The sequence below is a fragment of the Leptonychotes weddellii genome, chromosome 6, assembly GCF_054177405.1.
Source record: "Leptonychotes weddellii isolate Sample4059 chromosome 6, ASM5417740v2, whole genome shotgun sequence".
Classification (NCBI taxonomy): domain Eukaryota; kingdom Metazoa; phylum Chordata; class Mammalia; order Carnivora; family Phocidae; genus Leptonychotes; species Leptonychotes weddellii.
This window is the reverse complement of record NC_138374.1, coordinates 129,717,629-129,743,006: the sequence shown is the minus strand read 5'-3', so window position 1 is coordinate 129,743,006 and position 25,378 is coordinate 129,717,629. Positions and strand designations below refer to the sequence as shown.

General features: G+C 38.6%; 1 protein-coding gene across 7 annotated transcripts in view; it reads right to left on the bottom strand.

Moving 5' to 3' along the window:
• Window positions 1-25,378, bottom strand: part of MIA3 (MIA SH3 domain ER export factor 3) — a 58,227-nt gene that overhangs the window by 12,649 nt on the left and 20,200 nt on the right. For 5 of the 7 annotated variants that reach the window (XM_081825205.1, XM_081825206.1, XM_081825208.1 and 2 more), the window contains 12 exons: window positions 9,373-9,504; window positions 6,419-6,440; window positions 5,599-5,687; window positions 5,276-5,353; window positions 5,082-5,192; window positions 3,792-3,863; window positions 3,513-3,617; window positions 2,727-2,849; window positions 2,529-2,640; window positions 1,385-1,440; window positions 1,204-1,294; window positions 950-1,088 (listed from right to left, as the gene is read on the bottom strand). In XM_081825205.1, coding sequence (XP_081681331.1) covers window positions 950-1,088; window positions 1,204-1,294; window positions 1,385-1,440; window positions 2,529-2,640; window positions 2,727-2,849; window positions 3,513-3,617; window positions 3,792-3,863; window positions 5,082-5,192; window positions 5,276-5,353; window positions 5,599-5,687; window positions 6,419-6,440; window positions 9,373-9,504 — 1,130 coding nt within the window. Of the gene's footprint in view, window positions 1-949; window positions 1,089-1,203; window positions 1,295-1,384; window positions 1,441-2,528; window positions 2,641-2,726; window positions 2,850-3,512; window positions 3,618-3,791; window positions 3,864-5,081; window positions 5,193-5,275; window positions 5,354-5,598; window positions 5,688-6,418; window positions 6,441-9,372; window positions 9,505-10,478; window positions 10,766-25,378 lie in introns of those variants that run through there. The other 2 variants (XM_031038757.2, XM_031038758.2) reach the window with 2 other exon arrangements.

Sequence of the window (25,378 nt, the reverse complement as noted above, 5' to 3'; positions counted from 1 at the left end):
TAGAAATATTTCTCTAAAACAGGCCAGGTAGTTAGAGCAGGCCTGAGCAAAATCTGGAAAATCTGAACTGACTGCATGGTGAGTAAAGAATCCGAGAAAGCATTAGGGGTATGCTTTCGATGTTTCGTGGCATCAGGCAATAGCAGCCTGAGCATTTAAAAAAGAACTTTGCTCGGCAGGATAAGCCTCCTCAGAGGCCGCCGTATCTACCAGAGTAAAGCACGGAAGCAAACCCGAATAGCCACCGCCATGGACAACCTACTTTTAGAGAATTCAGGTATTTTTGTGGAGAAAAAAACTTAAAATGAACTACAAAAGTGTTTCTTTCAAAACACACACCTAACTTCAGATTTGAGATGGAGGTTTCAGGAGATTAATACCTAAATATGCACACTGAACAGGTATGTCTATATTTAAAACTCCAAACATCCTCGCCACAATTACAGTATGTAACATTTAACCTGAGCATTTGACTAAACTCCAAAACTTAGGATACCTTCAAATAACTAAATACTCCTTTTGGAGTATTTATTCTACTAAACATCACGTCCTACAAATCACTCAGGATTCTGAAAGGCTGTATTAAGAAGTAGTAGAACAGACACAGGACAGATCACACGTACTTAAAATGCCACAAAGAAAGAAAGTAAAGGACGTGGTGGAGCCACGAAAGGGACTGGGTCTTCACCAAGTGCGCCACAGAGGAACCGCCCGCACCAGTAAACCACTCCCTGCCAAGCAAACTGCAGGCAACAATCTCTGCCAACCGACTCCAGTGGAAAGGAAAACGCAAATTATGTGAAACGAGAAAGGAAGAAAGACAAATTTCTACTCACTACAGATAGAAAAAAACCTACAAATAATCTTTAAAAAAGACAACATTCTGTCCAGTAGTCCGTACATTCACTTACAGGACAAGACGGCTAACAACCAGGCACGAACATCTTACTTTTGCAGAGCCATCTCCTTCTGCTGATACAGCTCATTCAGAATCTCCACTTTCTGCCTCAGGGTTTGGCATTCGTCCTCCAGGACGGCTTTGGCCGACTGCAGTGAATGGCGGTCATCTTCTAATTTCTTTATTTGGTCTGGAAGGAATAAAATGGTTGAGCTGGGTATGTGAACTGGGCTGGCAAACTGGCAGAGAGGGCGGCGCTGGAAGGGGTGAGAGACTCAGCACTTTCTTCTCAGGAAGCAGCCTACCTTCCAGGTTACATTTAGTAGACATCGAGGCTCTAAGCTTAAATTGTAGAAGTTTTAGATCCTCTTCAACTACTGATATTGCAGTTTGTGTCTAAAAATTCCAAGAGAGAGAACTATCCTTACAAGGGAGGCACAGTGAGAATTCACAGGCACTCACAGTACTCCACAAAAAAGTGCATACCCGGGAAATGTCCATCATCTGCTTAATTTGATTTTTCATTTTCTCACTCCGGTCACCTAAAATACAAAAAGCTTTAATTGCCTTTTCCTCCTTTGCCTTTTAACTGTATTTTCTTGATTTCCCCAAAACTAAACAGTTACTATGTTCAAACATTCAAAGGAAAAACTAATCAACCCAGAGAACTAATTAGGCTCCATGACTTTTAAGAGAATTGCAAACTTAGATTCAAAAAGCGAATTCCCAGTTTGTACAAGAAAAGTGTTATCCGTGCCATTCTCAAACAAGAAGGGATGTGTGAACAAAGGCTCTTCTTTCTCGCTCAGATCTATGTCCACCTGGTCACGTATCTTATTTAAAAAGACTTCCTCTTCCGTTCTCCCCTTGAATCTGCTACCAGGTGTGGTTGAAAATGCCCACTGTGCAAGCAGTATCTGATTTTGAAAAACGGTGTCCAGACACATATCCTTCATCAGTAAACACTGCTACCCTTTAGCTCCACTCTCGCGGCCTTAGTTTATGGCTCCCCGACTTTAGTACTCTTGAAATCGGCTGTGGGCCTTAAAACTGCAGAGCTACAGAGATGATGAGCACTAAACTCAAAGGTCATCCCCACGGCACTGAGAAATAGATTTCTCCTACTGAATGTTCACACTGAGAGGTTTAAGTCACAGCTATGCTGCCCTCGCTCCAGTGTGCACAAACAGTCCTCACTGGGATGGAAAAGCAGAGTCCCTGTTCACTGCACACCCACTGCTATATCACAGCCCTGCAACCCACCTCGGCCCAATGCACACAGAGGTGTCTCCAAGTCCAGTGATGAGGCATCTACAACTAACACTTAAGAGGAAGTTAGTCAGGGGCACCTGGGTGGCTCAGTCAGTTAAGTGTCCAGCCCTTGGTTTCAGTTCAGGTCATGATCTTGGGGTCTTAAGATCAAGCCCTATGTCGGGCTCCTTGCTCAGTGGGGAGTCTGCTTAAGATTCTCTCCCTCTCCCTTTACCCGTCCCCCTGCTCATTCTCTCTCTCTAAAATAAATAAATCTTTAAAAAAAAAAAGGAGGAAGTTAGTTAGCCAAAAAGGAGCATCGTGTACTTAAAGACAGGAACAAAAAAAAGAGGTCCAACCTCCCTGAAACCAAACTTACCTCCCACTTCTCCATTTGCTAATTCATCTAACTCACTTCCTCCTTTATTCTGACCCTCAGATTCAGATTCACAATCTAACCGATTCAACTGGGTAATGCAATTAGTCAAAGCCTAGAAGAGAAGTAAAGGGGCATTAGAAAAAGCTTCTCAAATAGATTTCATGACAATTAAGCATGTATTCAAGAGAATGAACTTACATTAATATTATCATCTTTGTGAGTAAGAGCTACTTCCAAATTTTTCTGAGCTTTCTCAAATGCTTTGATTTGCTCACTGAGCTCAGCATGTGATTTACTCCAATCTTTGATTTCTTGCTGCAACTGAAAAGGTAAAACACATGAATTTCCAAAGGCTAGGGCTCTTTGCACTGGACACATCAGGACCATGTGAATGAAACAGGGCCATGCTACTTTCTGGTCTGTCACTATGGACTGAGGCCTTGGTGAAGGGAGAGGGGAGAGTGGCTCCTACCCTCAGAACTGCATTAAGAACATGAGAGCCGTCAAGAAGTCAATCCAGTTATTGAATCCTTCAGAAAATTGCAGCCCATTCAAATAATTCACTTCCATAGGAACGGAAGAGCACATCTCACTGTCTCCCATGTCCACACTCCAGATCATGTAACCTTCCTTTGGTTAGTGAAGCAGTAATTGCTCAAAAAAGGTTTATAAATACCTAATTCTTTGGTTAAGAAGCAAATCCATCATCCCACTGAGGCTATTCAAGTTAGTAATTGGTTGGTATTTGACAAGACAAAGACTAAAAACACTCTGATAGCTATAAGACATTGCAGAGAACAGAAAATCCAGAACAGATGGAGAATATATACATGCACTCAATTTTGGGAGCTTAAACTTTGCATATCTAAGAATAGAATTCCGCATACATATTTCATTTCCTTAAAAACAGATCTGAGAAAAGATACTCAAGAGGTAATGATACTCAGTCCCCTAGTTCACATAATCTAGGACATCAACTTTTACCTGTTCTTTCTTCTTCTTAAGCCTAGCATTTTCTTCTTGAACCCGATGGCATTCAGACTTCACCTTCTCTTCACTAAGTTTAGCTTCATTAAGGGCAATTTGAACCTAATGCAAAATACTCCTATTAGTGAATTAATTCCAAAGGAGGGGTGTTACTTTCCCAATCAGACGTCATACAGTTTTCATTTATTGCATATTCTAGCACGTTATCAAATGTCTGCTCCTCTACAAAACTAAGACACCCTATTAACATCTTGTAGAAATTACAGGCAGCTTTACCTCTGAAAATTCTGAGGCATTCACTGAAATAACATCCTTTAACTTCTCTATAGATTTCTTGTTTTCCAGTATCTGCCATGTGGAAGAAGAACACAAAAAATGTATTAGGATTTTAGTAGAAACAGTAGGATATGTGCTAAAAAGATGAAATGCTATCCCAGAGCCATCTGCTACATATCAGGTAAAAGCAGGTGATTCAGTTTTAGCTGAGGAGAAAAGTCAAGAATGTAGAGAGATGAAGAAAGAAGAAAATAGGGGCGCCTGGGTGGCTCAGTCAGTTAAGCGTCTGCCTTCAGCTCAGGTCATGATCCCGAGGTCCTGGGATCGAATCCCGCATCGGGCTCCCTGCTCAGCCGGGAGCCTGCTTCTCCCTCTGCTCTGCCTGAGTGCTATCTCTCTCTCACAAATAAATAAAGTTTAAAAAAAAAAAAAAAAAGAAAGAAGAAAATAACTGGAGCTCTATTATGTGTCATGCACAACCTTCCTGGCTATGAGATAATGTGGTAGATGACCAGACAAAAAGGTGAAAAAAAGCAGGAAAAAAAAAGAAAAAAGAAAAAATTTTTCAAGTAGTCCAGCCGAAACCAACGGTTTTTCCTACTGGTAGAGAAAAAAAAAAATCCCCAAGGTCACTTTAAAAATTCTCTTGCCTGAACTAAAAATGGTTCAACTTGAGGACAAATAAACAAATCTCACTTACAGAAGAATTCCAAATAATCTGTGAAAGTACTGCCTCCTCAAGGAGGTGGAGCATACTCTTCACTCTTTTAACCACAGGTTGGGCGTAGGTACTTCCTTCCAAAGTGAACAGTACACCAAGAGTGGGAATGGGTAAATATGGAGTGAAGAAACCTGGCAAATACCTGGTCAGCCAGGTCACAAGCTCAACTGGGTGTGTGATATATGGGAACCCTCTGCAACTTTCCTGTAGTTCTAAAACAGTTCTAAAAGGCTTGTTTTTAAAAGGAATCATGCAAAACAAAACAAAGTACTAGAACTGTTGAATGGGGCTACGGTTTCTTAGTTGCTCTATATGTTTCAGAAGGCAGAGCCAAGCAATATGGAAATTATCCAGGGCTGAGGACGAAAATACTTCCTAGGACCATGAAAAGAACAGCGTGTGGTATTAGCATTTAAGATTCCATGAAGACAGATGGATGTAGGTTCAACTTCCCTGTGCCCCAATCTTCCTTTGGTTACAGCATGGGAAAATGCAGAGTTCAATCCATCCTACCTACAGAACAGTCTGAAAGCTAAATTACAGTTAATGCTTTGCAGCAAAACTGTTACCAAGTCCTGATTCTTGATATTCTGTTCTTTCTCAGATTCCAACATAACACGCAGATTTTTAGCTGTATCATCCAGAATGTCATTAGTTTCTTCAAGTTTCTTGATTTTATCCTATTAAAAAAAAACATCAAAATTAGTAAATACATTTTCTTTTGTTTTTAGAATGTAATCTCAAAAAGAGAAGGGATTTTTACCTTAAATTTAATTGCTTCATCAGAAAGAATCATATTTTGTTTCTTGGTTTCTTGAACATGTTTCTTTGACTCCTTAATCTATATAAAATAAAGCATGCAGAATTCAGAAATATAAATCACAAGGGTATCAAAACTTATCTCTGAGTAGGTAACCCCTTAGAGAAGAAAGCTGTACTTTACACATGATGATTACTTCAGATTTGGATGGTTTGTAGGAAATAATGAAATTTTAAAATACCGTAATAACTGAGTAACACAGGAGGAAATAATTCAAGCTGGAATCATGAGGGGAAAATACTGAAATAATTAAAGAATAATTATACCTTCTGCTCATAACTTGACAATTTTTGTACAAGTTCTGCATTTTCTTTCATGATATTCTTCAACTTCTCAGAAATTTGCTGTTCAGTGACTAAAGGGGAGGGGAAATCCATAAGATTATTATGATGACTAAATAAAACTAAATTACCCCATGTATTAGCAGTATGTTACCTAGCACTATGAGGGAAAAGAACTTTTTAACACTAATGCTTTTAAAAAAGCAACCTGCAGTTAATGGCAAATAAGGGTGTAAAAATACTACTAAAATAAGAAAAATATAATAAGGACCCTTCTTTCAGTGAGATTCCAATTTAAATTTATTTCAAAAATAGGAAATATAATATTTTAGCTTGATATCCTTCCCTTCATGGACTACCTTTCTTCTTAGAAAATGTGATCATTTCAAATATATGTCACTTGCAAAAAGAAAAAGACAAAAAATACAAGCACATTGATTTACATCTCTATTCCTCAAATTACCTACTTAAATATATACTGTATCGATTAAACCATTAGCACAAGAACACTGTTCACATGCAATAAATTTGCATGAAATCAACAAAGCCAATCTGCCCCAAATCAAACTAATCATCTTCTTCCTACTCCCACAATTTGTTCCACCTCATATCCTATCTCGGTTGGTAGTATCACCATCTACTCTGTCATCCAAGCTAGTAACCTAGGATTAGTCAAATGTTCAGGAATGAGTAAGTCAATCAGACATCAGAAGTCACTGTATCTAGTTTCTAGCTTACATAAACTCATATCTAACACCAATACTGAGGGAAGAGTATAAACAACAGAATAAGCCTAAATATTTACCTTGATATACTCTATTCTTTACCTAGAAGAAAAATAAAATTAAATTTGATGTCAAAACATTTTATTAACAGAAATACTATAGTACTATATAATATTATAGAAATATTGAATACAATAGTCAAATCATAACAAAATGAAAATTTAGTAACAGTTTGGTTCACTGTAATAATCCATAGGATTAAAAAATAAGAAAAGGCTGGGGCGCCTGGGTGGCTCAGATGGTTAAGCGTCTGCCTTCAGCTCAGGTCATGATCCCAGAGTCCTGGGATCGAGCCCCACATCGGGCTCCTGGCTCAGTGGGGAGTCTGCTTCCCCCTCTACCTCTGCCTCTCCCCCTGCTCATGCTCTCTAATGAATAAATAAAATCTTTAAAAAAAAATAAGAAAAGGTTAAAAAGCATTTCAAATGTGGGGCACCTGGGTGGCTCAGTCAGTTAAGCATCTGCCTTCAGCTCAGGTCATGATCCCAGGGTTCTGGGATCGAGTACCACATTGGGCTCCTTGCTCAGAGGGGAGTATGCTTCTCCCTCTACCCCTACCCCCTGCTCATGATCTCTGTCTCATGCTCTCCCTCTCTCTCAAATAAATAAAATCTTTAAAAAAAATAATTAATAATGGAAATGGGTATTTTCATATTAAATATACTAATGCTTCTTTTACCCCAAATCATTTATTTGACAACCCCAAATAGCCAGAATGAGGTCTAGAAACAATGATCATTCAACGAAACTCTCAGGAAACAAAATTAAAGGCATAATCTTTGTACTAAGATATGTCTCTCTCCCTCACCAGAAAACATCTTTGAAATCCTATTACAAGTTGGCAACCACCTGAATTTAGAGATCTAATAATTATCTGATTTTCCCAAACCCCTAAAAAAAGTGGTCATCAACCTGAAAGGGAAAGAAGACCGCTAGAGGAAAATGCACAAGCAAGAAGAAAAATGACAACTAACCTCTAAATCCTCTCTAAAGTCAGGACTGAATTATAGAGTTACAAAATCTAAGCAGGGGGCACCTGAGTGGCTCAGTCAGTTGAGTTCTGCCTTTGGCTCAGGTCATGATCTCAGGGTCCTGGGATCGAGCCCCAAGTCGGGCTCCCTGCTCAGCAGAGAGCCTGCTTCTCTCTCTCCCCTCCTCCCCAGTTTGTGCGCGCTCTCTCTCACAAATAAATAAAATCTCAAAAAAAAATCTAAGCAGTACTCCATTTTTTTTAAAAATTGTGTCACCGAATGTCTTTGTAACCCAGAATTTATTTCCACTTTTCAAAGCTATAAATGGTAATGAGATACTCAGCTCAGTCCATAAATCATCCACGATATCTCATTATTACAGTATCTAATACCAGGTATAATAACGTTGCTATAGGAAAATGCATTCAGAGTTCCAACTGGAAAGAAATGAGTCTTTCCCACGTAATAGCCTTGCTAATGAAACAGTAAAGCTTCTTCTCCTCTCCTCTCACCCAAATCAATAGGCAGGAGGAGGGAGGAAGAAGCAAGAAGCAGGCAAATGAGAGCAGGGACCAAAGGTTCCAAAGTCAAATGCTGAGGCTGAGAAGAGCAGTTAGGACATAAAGCCTGCATCACCCTGTGAAAATGTAAACAGATGTTAGGATTTTTAAGAGGGGAGAAACAAGAGTGGGAAATAAAACACGTTTTCACCTTTTCCCATTCCACTCATCCTTTCTATGCGCCCTTTCTCCTTTCATCTGAGGAAAAATCCCATGAGGTTAGAGGACTGTTCCCGGGAATCCAAGCAAATGACCCTTCTTTTTAAGTGATTTTATCATCACTTGTGCAAGGAGAGAAAGCTTATGAACAATGATATGTCTGATAAAATTAAGAAATACTCTTAGAAAGACATGCATCCAATGCTTTGGCTACTTTAACTGTTAAGCTTCAACTGAACCTGAAAGCTTTTAATCTGCAAAGCTCATTCACACAGAATGATTTCTTTCTTGTTACGTTAGATAACTATGAAACAAAATGACATATAATACAGCCACAAGAATGAGTATGTATGAGCATGCATATATAGATAAGCACGAAAGACAAGTTCTGCACGGAAAGAGACTCTTAAGGAATAAAAATTTCATAGTGTGTCTTTGGATACTACATAATCTGTATTTCCAAATAAAAAGATATTTTATGAGCCCAACAGCACGTGATCAAATTAGAAAATCTGTGAAACAGATACATGTAGAAAAATACTACAAAATTACCTATCATCCTAGATAAATTTGCATGAAATTTACTATTTTGTTGTCTTGTAGCATTTTTTCTATGCATGTGTGTATTTCTATACATTTACATATATAATACACAGTTTATATTTTACAGTCCTGATTTCTGGTTTTTTCCACTTACTATTAAATTGTGAGAATTTTCTGGGCCCCAGTATCTTTGAAATAACAAATTTAGAGTGACCTAGTATCCCATTATATGGATGTACAATAATTTAACAATTCCCCTACTATGGATCATTTAGTTTTCACTCTAACAAATAGTGTTTCATTGAACACCCTTATACAAGATTTTTATGCATGACTGGTTATTTCTTTAGGATAGATTAATTAGACATGGTTTTATACTATAATAAAAGGATATGAAAATGTTAAGTCTTCTGATACATATTATTTAACTGCTTTTCAAGATGGCTGTAAGAGTTCCCAGTTCTACTAGGAACATATACATGTGCCCAAGTAGGTACGTATACATTTAATCTTTAGATTTTGATTTAAGATTTATAAATCGAAGTTTTCCATTAAGATTATACATGTTGTCTTGTTCACTTAAGTCTTTACCAACAAAGATTACACTGAATTATTTCACAAGGTTAGCTGAGATTATAAGCATTTGTGTTCATGTTAGTAACTGAACAAGAAACAAAAGCGCTAGTGATTATAAAATATCTGTTGTCTTGATGAGTCAAAGTATAAGTTTAATTTACTCACAACAAGGACAGTTCTCCAGAAAAAGACGGCAAATGAACCAATTCCCAAGAAGGCAGTGATAAGTACAGGCTTCCATGGCAAGCCATAAAAATCAGGCCCAGGTTGAACATCATCAGGCAATGTAGCAACTAACTGAAACAGAAATATTGGAAATAACAAGCCATGAAGAATTTAGAACAGAACAGTCACAAAGAATCATCCACAGAAATTCTAAACCAACCTCCATAACTACTCCCCTTCAGGGTTCTAAACCAACCTCCATAACTACTCCCCTTCCACTGCTTCAGTAAAGATGGGATACTGGCAGCCTCATATTTCTTGTTTGGCTTGAAGTGCTTTTGAATATTATGAATCTAAACGTCTTTAAGCTGAACACATATTTCCAGTTTGCAATAGGACTTACAACATCATGTTGTCTAGGACATGTCTAGAATCTCTTTGGATCAGACTTTCCTCTTAGTTGATTTCTATAACTTAAAAAGCCACATAAAACACAAAATTGAACACTCTAGAGAGATAATCAACTTGTATGGCTACAAATAAAACCAAAATGATGATAGCGAATAGCCCAAATAATGTGCTTTTCCTCTAAGATTTTAAATCTTTATTCTACCCTTATGTAAAAATAAATGCTGAGTAAGCTCAGACGGCTCCTGATAACTGGTCCAGACTGCTCTGAATTTAACTGTCTTCTACATAACGCAGTGCCTTTATTTTACATGCTTCCTCGAATACAGTTGCATTGAACACCTGCTTGCTTCTACACTTTCACTGCCCTCTACAAGCACACAAATAACTATCATACTGGCCCCACCCCACAACAGTGCCGGGGGTCACTGGAAAAGGACCCGAAGAGATCGTGACTGTCTACCAGAAAACAACATAGCGCCTGGTACAATCTAAGAAATCAATAACAAATGAGCAAGTGACGAAACCTTCTTAAAATCACTCCCCCTGGCCTCCCTAAACAGCACTGCAACGTCTTGCCTGCCTCGGGCCTGACCCACTCCAGTTCTCCCTCGACCCGTCGGCGCGCCAACTCCGCTCACAACTCGTCTACCCGCCTGCCAGAGCTGGGGTCCCTCCCTGGGAATGGGGACCGTCACCTCCAGTAACTTGGCTATAAGGGCTGCGTAGAGGACCGACAGGGGTCCCAGAAGTTCCGAGTCCCCGGGGGAAGCGGTGACAGAAGGCACAGTGGCAGGAACTGAGTCCATTGTGTGGGGACAGCTGAGCGGAGGCGACGTTCCCCCGCGGAACAGCACTGGAGCCCACTCTTCCACCGTTTCCTCCTTCGGAAAGGGGCCGGCTGAGGAGGCGGACCCTGGGAGTGAACTTCGCTTTCCGCCGCCGCTGGTTCTTTTCGCCCTACGCCTCCTGGAAAAGACGTCATCAGACAATGCCCCTCGGAGGACGTAAACGTGCCTACGGAAACCGGGCCCGCAGTGGGCGGGGCCATGGTGGACCAAAGCAACGATGGAGCGAGGCGACCTGCGCAGAAGAAACTAAGGGACGCGCACTGACGGAAGTTTCACCTGCTGCAGAAGCTGGGGGAGACCGCGCCACGTAAAGGGCCCCGGGGAGAGAAACGCCCCGCTCACGCCCCTCAGGGCCGGCGTTGTGTCACTGCGTGCAGCACCGGTCCCACTGCCCAGACGGGAGAGCAGCCTCTCCCGCCCCCGAGTAAAGACACCCCCCCACCCCAGTCTCCAGGGCGAGGCCTTCCTTCCCTGGTATCTCCAGTGCCCCGCTCAGCTTTTTCTCTTCCTACTCCACATGCTCACACTGTCTCACATTCCTGCTGATGCCCTGGAATGAGGCTGCTTCTAAGGAGCCATGTCAGTACCCCACCATACCCCAAGGGTCCTGTATTTTATAGTTACGTGACTTGTGGAAAAGGACGAGGATTATGCATAGGCACGTTCTAAAAGTTGAAAAAACCGGGGACATTTAACCCGGAGGAAAAATAATGTCTCTAAATCTTTAAAGGTATGTCTTCCAGTTTAATATAAAAGCAATTCGGAACAATCAAGCAAAAACAATCAGGACTCAAAGAGAAGAGCAATGGAAGGGGGCTGAGAGGGGAGGTGAAAGCAGGCTGTGCAATTAAAACAGTAAAAAACTGACCCAAGAATACAGATAGATTATGGAACAGAACAGAAAATCCAAAAATAGACCCAACTGCATTGAAAATTTGGGATACAATAGAAGTCAGGTGGGGAAAAAGACACTTTTAATAAGTGATGCTAGTATAACTAAGCCATATGGAAAACGTTAAAATTGGATTCTTTTCATAAGGATAAATTCCAAATGATCAGAAACCTGAATGTAAAAATATGAAAACAAACAAGTACTAGGAGAGACACGGGTGAATTTCTCGATGTATTATGAGTGAGCAATACCTTCCCAATTATGCCTCAAAATCCAAGAGAAAAGATTTGCAAACAACTACTTAAAAATAAAAAACTTGTCTAGCCCCTGCTCGCAAAAAGATGCAAAATGTCGGGGCGCCTGGGTGGCTCAGTCGTTAAGCGTCTGCTTCCGGCTCAGGTCATGATCCCAGCGTCCTGGGATCGAGCCCCGCATCGGGCTCCCTGCTCCGCAGAAGCCTGTTTCTCCCTCTCCCACTCCCCTTGCTTGTGTTCCCTCTCTCGCTGTGTCTCTCTCTGTCAAATAAATAAATAAAATCTTTAAAAAAAAAAATGCAAAATGTCAAAAAAGTTTGACAATGACAACCAGAGAAAAAAATATATGTAACATTAGGGACAAAGGGTTAATATTCCTAAACTATAAAGAACTGTACAAGTAAACAGAGAAGAAAACAGCCTATAGAAAAAAAGAGCTGAAATAAAAGAATCAACAGTTCTCAGGAAAAGAAACAGGAATAGCTCACAAACATATGTAAACATGCTCTGCCTCAGCTCATAATAAAAGAGATACAAATTAAACCTACACGGAGATACCATTTTTCACTTACACTGGCAAGATCTAAACTTCTGACAACATACTCAATTGGTGAGAGAATGTAGGGGAAACAAGTACTCTCACACATTGCTCATTGTTATACAAAAGGACACAACCTCTATGAATGGGAATTTAGCAACATCTCCCCAAATTACTTGTGTATTTACTTTTTGATGCAACAATCCCACCTCTAAAGATCTCAAAGATACTGTGGACACAACAAATGTTGAAAAGATATATGAACAAAACTATGTTATTCCAGCATTATTTATAACAAAAGACTGAAACCACCAAAATGTCCATCAATAGAAGAGTTGCTCAATACACTAAAGTATACTGTGAAAATGGAAAAAAATAAATAAATTTTATATACTGCTAGGGTATGGTTTCCACAATGTTTTTTTTTTTTAAAGGAGGGGTGGAGAAAAGTGTAGAATACTACTTTTACATAAGAAGGTAATGAGAGACAAATATGTATTTTTTATGGCTCTGACGTAAAACTCACATGCAATAAACTACACATATTCAAAGTACACAATCTGTAAGTTTTGACATACGAATACATATGTGAGAACTTCATTACATTCAAACTGAACATATCCTTCACCTCCACAAGTCTCCTCATCCAAGTCTCATCCCACCTCCTGCCACTTGCTGACTGGGCCTCCCCAAGCAGAATTTCTATCATAATAGTTTGCATTTCCTACAGTTTTATATATGGAATATATAATCACCATGTATTCTACTTCTCTGGCTTATCTCACTCAGCATGGAGATTCATATGTTGCTGCATACATCAAAGGTTATTATTCCTTTTTATTGCTGAGTAGCATTTCATTGTATGGATCTAGCACAATTTGCTTATGTATTCAGCTGTTGATGGGCATTTGAGGTTTTTTCCAGTTTTTGGCTTTTACGAATAGAGGCGCTGTGAATATTGATATACAAGTAGATGGATGTAAATGCAGAATTTTTCTCAAGGGTGGGGCGCCTGGGTGGCTCAGCCGTTAAGCGTCTGCCTTCGGCTCAGGTCATGATCCCAGGGTCCTGGAATCGAGCCCCGCCTCGGGCTCCCTGCTCCACGGGAAGCCTGCTGCTCCCTCTCCCACTCCCCCTGCTTGTGTTCCCTCTCTCGCTGTGTCTCTGTCAAATAAATAAATAAAATCTTAAAAAAAAAAAAAAAAAGAATTTTTCTCAAGGGTATATGCTTAGCAAAGGGATGGTTGGAGCATTTGACATACACCTTTCTAAGAAACTAACAACCGGTTTTCTAAGGTGATGTACCATCGTACATGCCCACCAGCAGTGTATTATTTCCAGCTTCTCCACCACTTGGTATTTTAATTTAAATCATTCTTTTTTAATTTTAGTCATTCTAGTAAGTATGTATGATAATTCATGGTGGCTTTAATTTGCATTTCCCTGAGAAGTAATGATGTTGAACATTTTTTCATGTGCTTATTTCCTATGCACACATCTTATCTGGTGAAGTGTTAACTTTACTGGGTTATTTCTTATGAATGAGTTTTGAGAGTTCTTTATATATTCTGGATGTAAGTCCTTGTTCACATATATGCTTTGCAATGATTCTCTCCTAATCTGTGGCTTGGCCTTTTGTTCACTTAACAGTGTATTCTGAAAAGTGGAAGTTTATTTTGATGAAATCTAAATTATCAAATTTTTCTTTTATGAATCTTGCTTTTGGTGTTAAATCTAAGAAATCTTTGCTTAACTTTTTCTGTAAGTTTTCTGGTTTTAGGCTTTACATTCAGTTCAATGAAGCATTTTGAGTTCATTTATGTTTATGACTGAGGCATGAATCAATTTTTTGCACAGGGATATATCCAATAGTTCCAGTCCTGTTTGTTGAACAGACGTCTCGTTCTCCACTTGTGTTTCCACCTTTGTCAGAAGTCCATTGCCAGGTATGTAGGAATCTATTTCTGGACTGTCTATTCTATTCCAGTGATTTTTTTTGTCTATCTTATACTGATACCATGCTCTTCTAATTACCATAACTTTATTGTAAGTCTTGAAATCAGCTCATGTTTGTGTTGTTCAAGGTCCTTGGAATTTTCTATATGAATTGTACAATCAGCTTGTTTTCTACCAAAAAATCCTGAGTTTTTTTTTTTAAAGATTTTATTATTTGATAAAGCACATAAGCAGTGGGAGCAGCAGGCAGAGGGAGGAAACTCTCCTCCCTGAGCAGGGAGCCCAATGCGGGGCTCAATCCCAGGACCCTGGGATCATGACCTGAGCCGAAGGCAGACGCTTAATGACTGAGCCACCCAGGCTGAGATTTTGATCAGGATTATGCTGACTCTGGGGATCAAAGTGGAGAGCTTAGTATTTGACATACTGTTTGTCATAGTGACAATATGGTAACAATATTTAGTCTTCTGACTCTTGAACAAGGTATATCTCTCCATATTTAGGTCTTCAATTTCTATCAGCAATATTTTATAGTTTTCAATTATAAGTCTCACAGTATTGCGAGATTTATCCTTAAGTACTTCGTATTTTTTGATGCTAGTGCACACGGAAGATTTTAATTTCAATTTCCAATTGTTCGTTGCTAGCATACAGAAATAGTTGCTTTTAGATGTTAATCTTTATCTGGAAACCTTACTAAACTGTAGATTCCACCAGATTTTATTCATAGATATTCAATATCTGCAGATAAAGACAGTTTTACTCCTTCCTTCCCAATCTATATGCTTTTTCTTTTTCTTGCCTTAGTGCACTGTGCCCCACTATAATGTTGAACACATGTGGTGAGAGTGGACATCCTTATTTTGTTTCTGATCTTAGGGGGAAACATTCAATTATTCACCACTAAGTACGATGTTAGTAAGTTTTTCATAGAGGCTATTTTAAGCCCCCTTCTATACCTAGTTTGCTACCACTTCTTTTTTTAATATCAGTAATCAACATTTGATTTTTTCCAAAAGCTTTGTCTATCGAGCTGCATATCTGGATTTTATTTTTGAAATTTGTTAATATGTGACTTACATTGATTTTCTAATGTTAAATGAACCATGCATTCTTGGCATAAGCCATACTTGGTCATTATGTATTATCCTTTTTGTATCTTGTTGGGCTTGATTTGCTAAAATTTTATTTAGAGTTTTTGTGCCTATGTTCATGACAGGTACTGGTCTGTGGTTTTCTTTTCTTGTTATATCTCTGTCTGGTTTGAATTGGGAAGTATTTTCTCATCTTCAATTCTCTAGAAGAGTTTGTACAGAATTATTATTACTTCTTCCTGACAAGTTTAATTGAATTCACCAGTGAAGTCATCTGGGCCTGGAGTTTTCTTTGTAGAAATGTTAACAATAAACTCAATTTCTTTAAAGAGTCATAGGCTATTTAGGTCATCTGTTAAGTAGGCTTTTGCAATTTGTCTCAGATGGAATTTCTTCATCTCATCCAAACTGTCAAATTAAGTGACATAAATTATTCATAATATTCCCTTTTTATTGTTTTAATTTCTGTAGAACCTGTAGTGATGTTCCTGTCTGATCACAAACATTGGTTATTTGTGTCTCCTCCTTTATTTCCCTGATCACTCTGGCTAGAGGTTAATCAATTTTATTAATCTCAAAGAACCAGCTTTTGTTTTCATTGGTTTTCCTTTTGTTTCCTATTTCATTAATTTATGTTCTTTATTTCTTTTCTTCTGCTTCTTGGGAATTATCTGCTCTTTATCCTAGTCTCTAATAGTAGAAACTGAGGTCACTAATCTGAGATCTTTCTTCTTTTCTGATTTAGATAGTGCTATAAATTTCCAAGTAGTGCTTTACTGTTACTGCACAAACTTGATATGCTGTCTTCATTTTCATTCTGCTCAAAATACTGATTTCCCTTCTGATTTCTTTGACCCTTAAGTTATTCAGAAGTATGTCAGTTGGTTTCTAAATATTTGGGGACTTTCAAGAGATCTTTGTTATTGATTTCTAATTTAATTTTACTGTGGCCAAAGAACATACTTTGTATGATTTGAATCTTCTTGTATTTTTGACATTTGCTTTATGGTCCAGAATATGACTTACCTTGGATAAGATGCTCCATGTGCACTCAAAAAGCATATATATTCTGCTCTTCTGGGGTGTTCTATAAATGTCAATCAGGTCAAGCTAGTTGACAGTGTTGCTCTTATCTTCTAGAACCTTATTCATGTTCTGTTTAGTCTATCAATCACTGAGAGAAGGATACTGAAATCTCCAATTATATACTTATATCTGTTTTTCCATTTAGTTCTATCAATTTTTGTTTCATGTATTTTGAAGGTCTATTATTAGAAGCACAAACATTTAGGATTATGTTTGCTTGATTGACTACTTTATTCTAGAAAATAACTTTCTTTATCCCTGGTAATATACTTTCCTCTGGAATCTACTTTGGTATTAATATAGCCACCCCAGCTTTTTTTTTTCTTTTTTAATGTGAGAAATCTTTTTCAATCTCTTTTTTTAGTTTTAACCTTCGTATGTTTTTTTATTTAAAGTGTGGTTCTTGAAGGCATCTATTTGGGTCTTGCTTCTTTACCCAGTCCAACAATCTCTGCCTTTTAAATTGGGGTGTTTAGACAAGTTCTATTTAATGTGATTACTGATATGGGCAAGTTTAAGCCTAGGCATCTTCTTTTTTTCTATTTTTCCCATCTGTTCTCTGTTCCCTTTTTACTTTTATCTGCCTTTTTTTGGATCGAGTCTTTTTGTTGTTAAGATTTTATTTATTTCTCAGAGGGATAGAGAGAGAGAGCACAAGCAGGGGGAGTGGCAGGCAGAGGGAGAGGGAGAAGCAGGCTCCCCGTTGAGCAGGGCGCCTGATGCGGGACTCGATCCCAGGACCCTGGGATCATGACCTGAGCCTAAGGCAGATGCTTAACCAAATGAACCACCCAGGCGTCCCTCAATTGAGTCTTCTTAATGATTCTAATTTATCTCCTCTGTTGGCTTATTAGCTCATTATTTTGTTATTTTAGTGGTTGGTTTAGGGTTTATACATCTTTAACTTATCACAGTCTACCTTCAAGTGATACTCTACTACTTCATGTGCGTAAGAACTTTACAAGAGTTATTACCATTTCTCCCTCTCCTGACCTCCATATTATTGTTGTCATATATTTTACTTTTACAAATTTTTGAAACCACATGCTACAGAAAGTTAAATTTTAAAGATATTTAAATAATAACTAGATAATGGTTTTATATATTTACTTACATATTTCTGGCATTCTTTACCCCCTTTCTATAACTCAACTATTTCCATCTGTCATTTTCCTTATGCCTAAAGGTCTTCCTTTAACATTTCTTACAGTGCAGATGTGTTGAATTCATTCAGCTCTTATACGTTGGAAAAAATCTTCATTTAATCTTTGTTTTATAAAATTATTTTGCTGGGTATATTGTAGGTCAACAATATTATTCTTCAAGTACATTAAAAGATATTATTCTACTATATTCTCCCATGCCTGCTGACAAGAAATCTTGATGTCAACCTTATCTTAATCCCTCTCTATGTAAAATGTCTTTTTTTCCCTCTGCTTTAAGATTGCTCTTTATCATGTATTTTGAGCAATTTGATTATGATATACCTCGGTGTACTTTTCTTCGTGCTTCATATGTTTGGGTTTCATTGAACTTCTTGAGTATGTGGATCTACAGTTTTCATAAATTTTAGAAATTTTCAGCCATTATGTCTTTAAATATTTTTCTGAACACCTCTTCTATCCTGTCCGCCAGTGATTCCAGTTACATTTATTAGGCTGCTTGAAAGTGTCCCACAGCTCACAGGTGATCTGATCATTTTTCTTGAGTCTTTTTCCCCTATGTATTTCATTTTGGATAGCTTCTATTGCTATGCCTTCAAGTGCACTAATCTTTTCATCTACAATATCTAGTCTAGCGTTAATCCCACCCAGTATATTTATTATCTCTGGCACTGTAGTTTTCAAATCGAGAAGTTTGATTTGGGTCTTTTTTTTTTTTTTTAATATCTCTCATGTCTCCACTTAGCTTTTTTAACATCCAAAATATAGTAATAATAACTATTTAAATACCCTTGCCTAATTCTAACATCTCTGGTAGTTCTTGGTTGGTTTTGATAGGTTGATTTTTCGCCTCATCATGTTTATATTTTCTTGCCTCTTTGCATTCCTGGTAACCTTTGATGGTTAATTTTATGTGTCAACTTGACTAGTTACAGAGTACCCAAATTAAACCTTTTTGGGTGTGTCTGTGAGCGTGTTTCCAGGTGAGATTAGCATTTGAGAATCAGTGCACTCAGTAAAGTAGATTGCCCTTACCAGTAGGCATCCTCCAATCCATTGAGGGCCTGAACAGAGCAAAGTACGAAAGGAATTCACCCCTTCCTGCCTGATTCCTTGAGCTGGGACATCATTTTTCTTCCACCCTTGGTACTCCTGGTTCTCAGGCCTTCAGACCATCAGCTCCCCTTTGGACTCAGCCTGAATTACACCAATGGCTTTCCTGGGTCTCCAGCTTACAGACAGCAGACTGTGGAATTTCTCAGCTTCCAACTGTATATATGTCAATTCCTTATAATAAACCTCCTCTACCTATCTATCTGTGTATGTGGGTCCCATATTGTTTTGTTTCTCTAGAGAACTTGACTAATAGAACAAACATTCTTGAGCACTATTGTTTGTTCAGGTAAATTACTAAGAAATAGTTTCTTTTGGCTCTTGCTTTTTTATGGCTTGTTAGGCAAGACATGAGCAGATTTAGTCTGAGGTGAGACCCTTCTGAGTACTTTATCCAATTCTCCTAGAATTATAAGGTATATCCTTGGCCTTGTGTCAGGAACTACTCCCTTTAATCATTCGGACAGTTTCTCTGGCATTGATTAATTTCGTCAAACTCATATGCTGATGAATACTCAAAGGGGACCTTTCACAGATCCCAGAGGTCTCTCTGTGTAGCACTCTCCTCTTGGTACTCAGCCCTATGAACTCTAGCTGCCTTGCTTTCCCGACTCTCAGCTCCATCTCCTCAGTTCAGGGTTCCTCACTTCTATGCTACAAATGGGGAACTCTTTCAATGCAGTAAGTAGGCATAATTGCAGCGCTTTCAGGCATTGCTGTCCTTTGTTACCTGATATCCAGTGTCTTGAAAACGGTTTCATTTATTTTGTCTGGGTTTTTTTTTCTTTTCAGTTGTTTCAGTAAGGAAGGTAAATAAAGCCAGAATCTTGGCTGAATGCAGAAATCATTTGCTTATTTTTAATAAGATATTAAATAAATTTTTTTAAATTACCCATAGAGGAGGGTAACAACAGGTTTGATGGAACTGAGACGAAACCTAGACTTCTCGGAAGAGACCTTGTTTCATTAATTGGCATTAAATCTTGTAAATATGTTAGATACTTATAAAACAAAACAAAACAAAACACTGAAAAGCAATCCCTAAAAAGTACAAGCAAAAGTGAAACAGTTGACCTAACTGTGAATCAAACTGACGGCAGGACAACAGAAAGGAATTATTTTAAGCATGTACTTGATTGAGGGATAGAACTTAAAAACAAAAATAACTGCAAAACATCCTGAAAACATTTTCAGTAACAAATGTGGGTGGCAGTGTTGATATTGGTATTTTTAAAATTGTTTGAATATTGTAAAATAAAATATGTTGACATCATTGAAAACTGGGATTTCCAACACCAGAGAAATAAAATACATGTGTAAGATACGTGAGGTTAAGTAAAATCCCTCTAGCATCCTGAATTTCTTTTGGGAGTATCCATATGGCACCAAGATGAATGTTCACACACAAAAAAACTCTATGTATATCCTAGCTTTGTCCTCTGAAAAGGCCTAGAAATGATGGCCAACTCAAAAGCAATAAGCAATCTCAGTACCCAGATTGTAGTCTTTAAATACCATTTCCCATTAAAAGGGATCAAGGGCTCCCTAGAGAAATGACTCTTTCATGATCTGGGCAAGAAATGTAGAAGATAAGCTTAGAACATCTTGCCACATTAGAAAGCAAGGAAGGTATCAGTGACCACTGGATGGTGTCAAAAAGGCCCAGAAGCCAAGCTGAACAGGCTCCCACTAGCCAAAACTGAGAGAAATTGAGCACTGATAAGAATAAGAACTACAGGGGTGCCGGGTGGCTCAGTCAGTTGAGCGTTTGCCCTCGGCTCAGGTCATGATCTCAGGGTCCTGGGATCCAGTCCCACATTGCGCTCCCTGCTCAGCAGGGAGTCTGCTTCTCCCTCTCCCTCTGCCTGCCACTCCCCCTCCCTCTGCCTGCCACTCCCCCTGCTTGTGCTCTGTCAAATAAATAAATAAAATCCTTAAAAAAAAAAAATAAGAACTACAGCTGATTAAAACACCCCAAATATTTTTAAATTCATGACGTCATAATGATTAGAAAGAGTTAGAAGGAACACACCAAAAAATCCCTCTGGCATCGTTTGATAAAGCCAGGAAGACAACTCATTATTTTGAAAACTATTTAAATAGAATCAAATATTTATACTGCCTGAACTATACAAACCAAATCTCAGTGTAAAGAATACTTGATTATAAACTTCTTTTTGTAGAAATATCCCAGCCTTTAAATCAAGCAGGAACAATATAATCAGCATATCAGCATTTTGCAGCCTATAATGTATTAACGGATTTAGTCAATATCACCAATGACTAGTGACATCAAAAACAGAGGGAAAGGGGTGCCTGGGTGGCTCAGTCGGTTAAGCTTCCAACTCTTGATTTCAGCTCAGGTCCTGATCTCAGGGTCATGAGATCAAACTCTGAGTTGTTTTCTATATTCAGTGTGGAATCTGCCTGAGATTCTCTCTCTCCTTCTCCCTCCGCCCCTCCCCCTGCTTGTGTGCATGCTCTCTCTCTTTCTCTCTCCCTCTCTAAATAAATAAATAAAATCTTTAAAAAAAATAGAGGGACATCTAGTCATTAGATGCCTCCTGCTAAAAGTACCCATCTCCTGTTAAGTATCCTTGCCAATCAATACTGAACCTAAATCTGACTACAAATTCCCAGTAAACATAAAGAGCCAGGGAAACATGTTCAGTTATACTGGGGGATGTGGTTAGCAAAATGCAGACCATGATAACCCCTAGAAGCCAAACAAACCTGTTTCTGCAATGAATACATTCCAACAACAACAAACAAACAAGAGGAGAAATCTACAGAGTAAATGATACTTGCCCTCCCACTGAAATAACTAGAGAATCAGGTAGAGAACAACTGGCAGCACACGACTATGACCCCTGAGAGAAGGAAAACAAATGAGGTGAGCCTGAGTTCACCCAGCTTTCTACCCGGAGGCACATTCTCGACCCCAGTACAGGGAGGGAGAAACCGCATGAGTCTACCAATCTCGCTGAGGCGGTGGAGACCAGAGTCCAGGGAGACTGAGGCACCTGAACCAGGCAGGGAAAAGCACCGGGAAGATGGGAGCTACAAAAAAAGAGTTCCAGAAATCTGCAAGGGGGTTTCCTTCAATCTTTGCTGAATCTGAAGCAGCATCTGTATAAGGTAAGATTTATAAGGTAAGATTTGAGGATGGGCAAAAAGAACATCTGCCAGGAAGCTGGAAGTTGAACAATTCCCAGAGTTAACCTGGGCCTGGAGGCAAAGAGTGTTCCAGCCAGTTAGAGCGACCTGACCTTGCTGAACGCTCAAGGCATTCAGCAGATTCCTGAAGAATCACACCTTAGGAGCAGGGCTACACTAGCTCTAGAGTAAAGACTACTATGTACACATCCCTAACAAATCTTAAAAATAAGACTAGAAGGAATCAAGCTGCTCCACAAGTAACAACAGTCTAGGCAAAGCAAACTCCCAGCACTTTTCAAGGAAGCCACTAAAAACCAGGCACTCAACAATGTAACATTCACAGCGCCTAGCATCCAGCAACAACAAATCACCAGACGCCTAAAAAAGCAGGAAAATATGTCCCATGAGGAGGAGATAAATCAATCTCTAAAAATAGACCAAGAAGTTGCAACAAAGATGACAGAATTAATTTGCTTAAAAGAACTTTAAAGAATTATTTTGAAGTATATTAAGAATTAAAACAAAACCATGACCATACTGACAAAAGGTGGAAGATAAAAAATAGAATTAAGTGCAACCTTTAGAGCTGAAAAATAAAATATCAGAAATGAAAATTTCACTTGATGGGCTTAACCACAGATTAGATACTACAAAAGATCAATGGGTGTGAAGACAGTAAGTAACGGGAATATCTAAACAGAAGCAAAGACATAAGAGACCGAAAAACAACGAAAAAAGAACAGGGCGTCACTGACCTGTGGAAGTCTACAGTGGTCTTAACATACGTGTGATTAGATTCCAAGAAGGAAAGGCAAGAGAAGAGGGATACAAAAAAATCTAAAGAAATAATGTGAAAACTCATCAAACTGTACACAGTAAGATTTTAAGATTACTTTTTTACTAAAAGTAATCATGTTTTAATTAACCTGACTTTTCTAAAAGGTGTGTTTATTCACAGATGACGTGATCATCTATCTACACAGAGAAGCCTATGAAATCTGCAAAAAAAAAAAAAATCCTAGAACTAATAAACTTAATAAAGTATTAAGATACAAGGTCAATATACAAACACCAACTGTATTTCTATAAACACAAAACAACTGTAAATGAGATGTAAGAAAGACACCATTTACAACATCAAAAGTCATGAAATACACAGGCATGGTAAACAATATGCATGAAACCTGCACACAGAGACTAAGGACATTTCTCAGCAGTGTGTTGTAGGTCTCTTACAGATCTTCTTTAGATCTAACGTGGAGATGAACTTAGTTCTTGGATTAGAAGCCTCAGTATTTGTTGATACCAGTTCTTCTTAAACTCATCTATAGATTCAACATAGTAACAACATCTCACCAAGTTTTTTATAGAAATTGCTGTTGGTTCTAAAATTTATATGGAAATGCAAAGAAACTGAAATAGCCAAAACAATTCTGCCAAAGAACTACCCAATTCCAAGACCTACTATAAAGCTACACTAATCAGAAAAGTGGGTTATTATCTGAGAATAGAAATATAAATCAATGAAACAGAACAGAGTCCAGAGAGACCCACAAATATGGTTAGATGATTTCAACTAAAGGTGCCAAGGTAATCTCAAGGGAAAAGAAATGCTATAGAAGCAAATGGATAGCCACAGAAGAAAAAAAATGAAATGTGACATCATTCACAAAACTTAACATGGAACAGAGACCTAAGCATGACTATAAAACTTCTGGAAGAAAACATGAGAAAATATTTGCATCTTTGGAATGGCCTATGATTCCTTAGGCAGGAAACAAAATGCACCAACCATAAAAGTAAAAATTAATAAAATGTTATTCTATCAAAATTACAAATTTGCTCTTCAAAAGCAATGTCAAGAAATTTAAAGGCCAGGACATAAACTGGAAGATATTATTCTTAATATATATCTGACAAAGGAGTTGTATCCAAAATATACGAACTCTTAGACCTTAATATTTAGAAGGAAAAGAACCCAATTTAAGAAAGGGCAAGGGGCGCCTGGGTGGCTCAGTCGGTTAAGCAGCTGCCTTTGGCTCAGTTACAATCTTGGTCCTGGGACTGAGCCGAGTCAGGCTCCCTACTCAGCAGAGAGTCTGCTTCTCCCTCACCCTCTGCTCCCCGCCACTCATGCTCACTGTCTCTCAAATAAATATAATCTTAAAAATTTAAAAAGGGGCAAAAGAGGGGCACCCAACTGGCTTAGTCAGAAGAGCACAAAACTCTTGATCTTGGGGTAATGAGTTCGAGGCCCATGTTGGCTGTAGATTACTTAAATAAAATAAACTTTAAAAAAAGGGCAAAAAAAAATACATAAATTTAAAAAGGGCAAAAGATTTGAAAAGCTATTTCACAGATGAACACACAAAACATATGGCCACATGCAAAATTGCTCAACATCATAAATCATCAAGAAATATAATTAAAACCAAAAGATATGCCCTACTGGAATGGCTATAATTTACAACTGATAATACCAAATGTTAGCAAATATGTGACCAAATAAACTGGGACAGTTACTTTGAGAACTGTTTGGCAGCTTCTTTTAAGATAAACTGACCATATGGCTAGGCAGTTTCACTCCTAGGGATGAGTCCATTTTATAATTATAATCCTACAACAGGAAAACCTACTCTATAGTGAAGAAAAAGTGTTACCAAAAGCAGGTGGTGAGGGAGCTACACTGGGAAGGTATATGAGGAACTTGTTTGAATGAAGGAAATGTTCTGTGTCTTGGTTATGATTGTTTTTACATGAGTGAATACATTTGTTAAAACCCAATGAGGGGCGCCTGGATGGTTCAGTCAGTTATGCGTCTGCCTTCGGCTCAGGTCATGATCCCAGGGTCCTGCGATCGGGTCCTGCATCGGGCTCCTTGCTCAGCAGGTAGCCTGCTTCTCCCTCTGCCTGCCACTCCCCCTGCTTGTGCTCTCTCTCCCTCTCTCTCTCTGACACATAAATGACACCTTAAAAAAAAAAAACCTCACTGAGCTGTATTCTTAAAATGGGTACCCTTTATTGTATATAATTTATATCTGATTAAAGTTGATTTAAACAACCTGCTACAACATCTGGACCTCAACAAGATCCTGATTTTAACAAGAACAATTTTTAGGGGCGCCTGGGTGGCTCAGTCAGTTAAGCGGCTGCCTTCGGCTCAGGTCATGATCCCAGGGTCCTGGGATCGAGCCCCACATCAGGCTCCCTGCTCCGTGGGAAGCCTGCTTCTCCCTCTGCCACTCCCCCTGCTTGTGTTCCCTTTCTCGCTGTGTCTCTCTGTCAAATAAATAAAATCTTAAAAAAAAAAAAACAAGAACAATTTTTAAAAAGCAGGGGAGGGGATTTCGAATGTGCCCAACATTGGGTGATATTAAGGAATTACTGTTAAGCCGGGTAATAGGCCCATGGGTTCATTTTACAATTGTCTCTGCTTCTGTATGTTTGAAATTTTCCATGATAAAAAACACTTAAAAAAATTAAAGCATAACT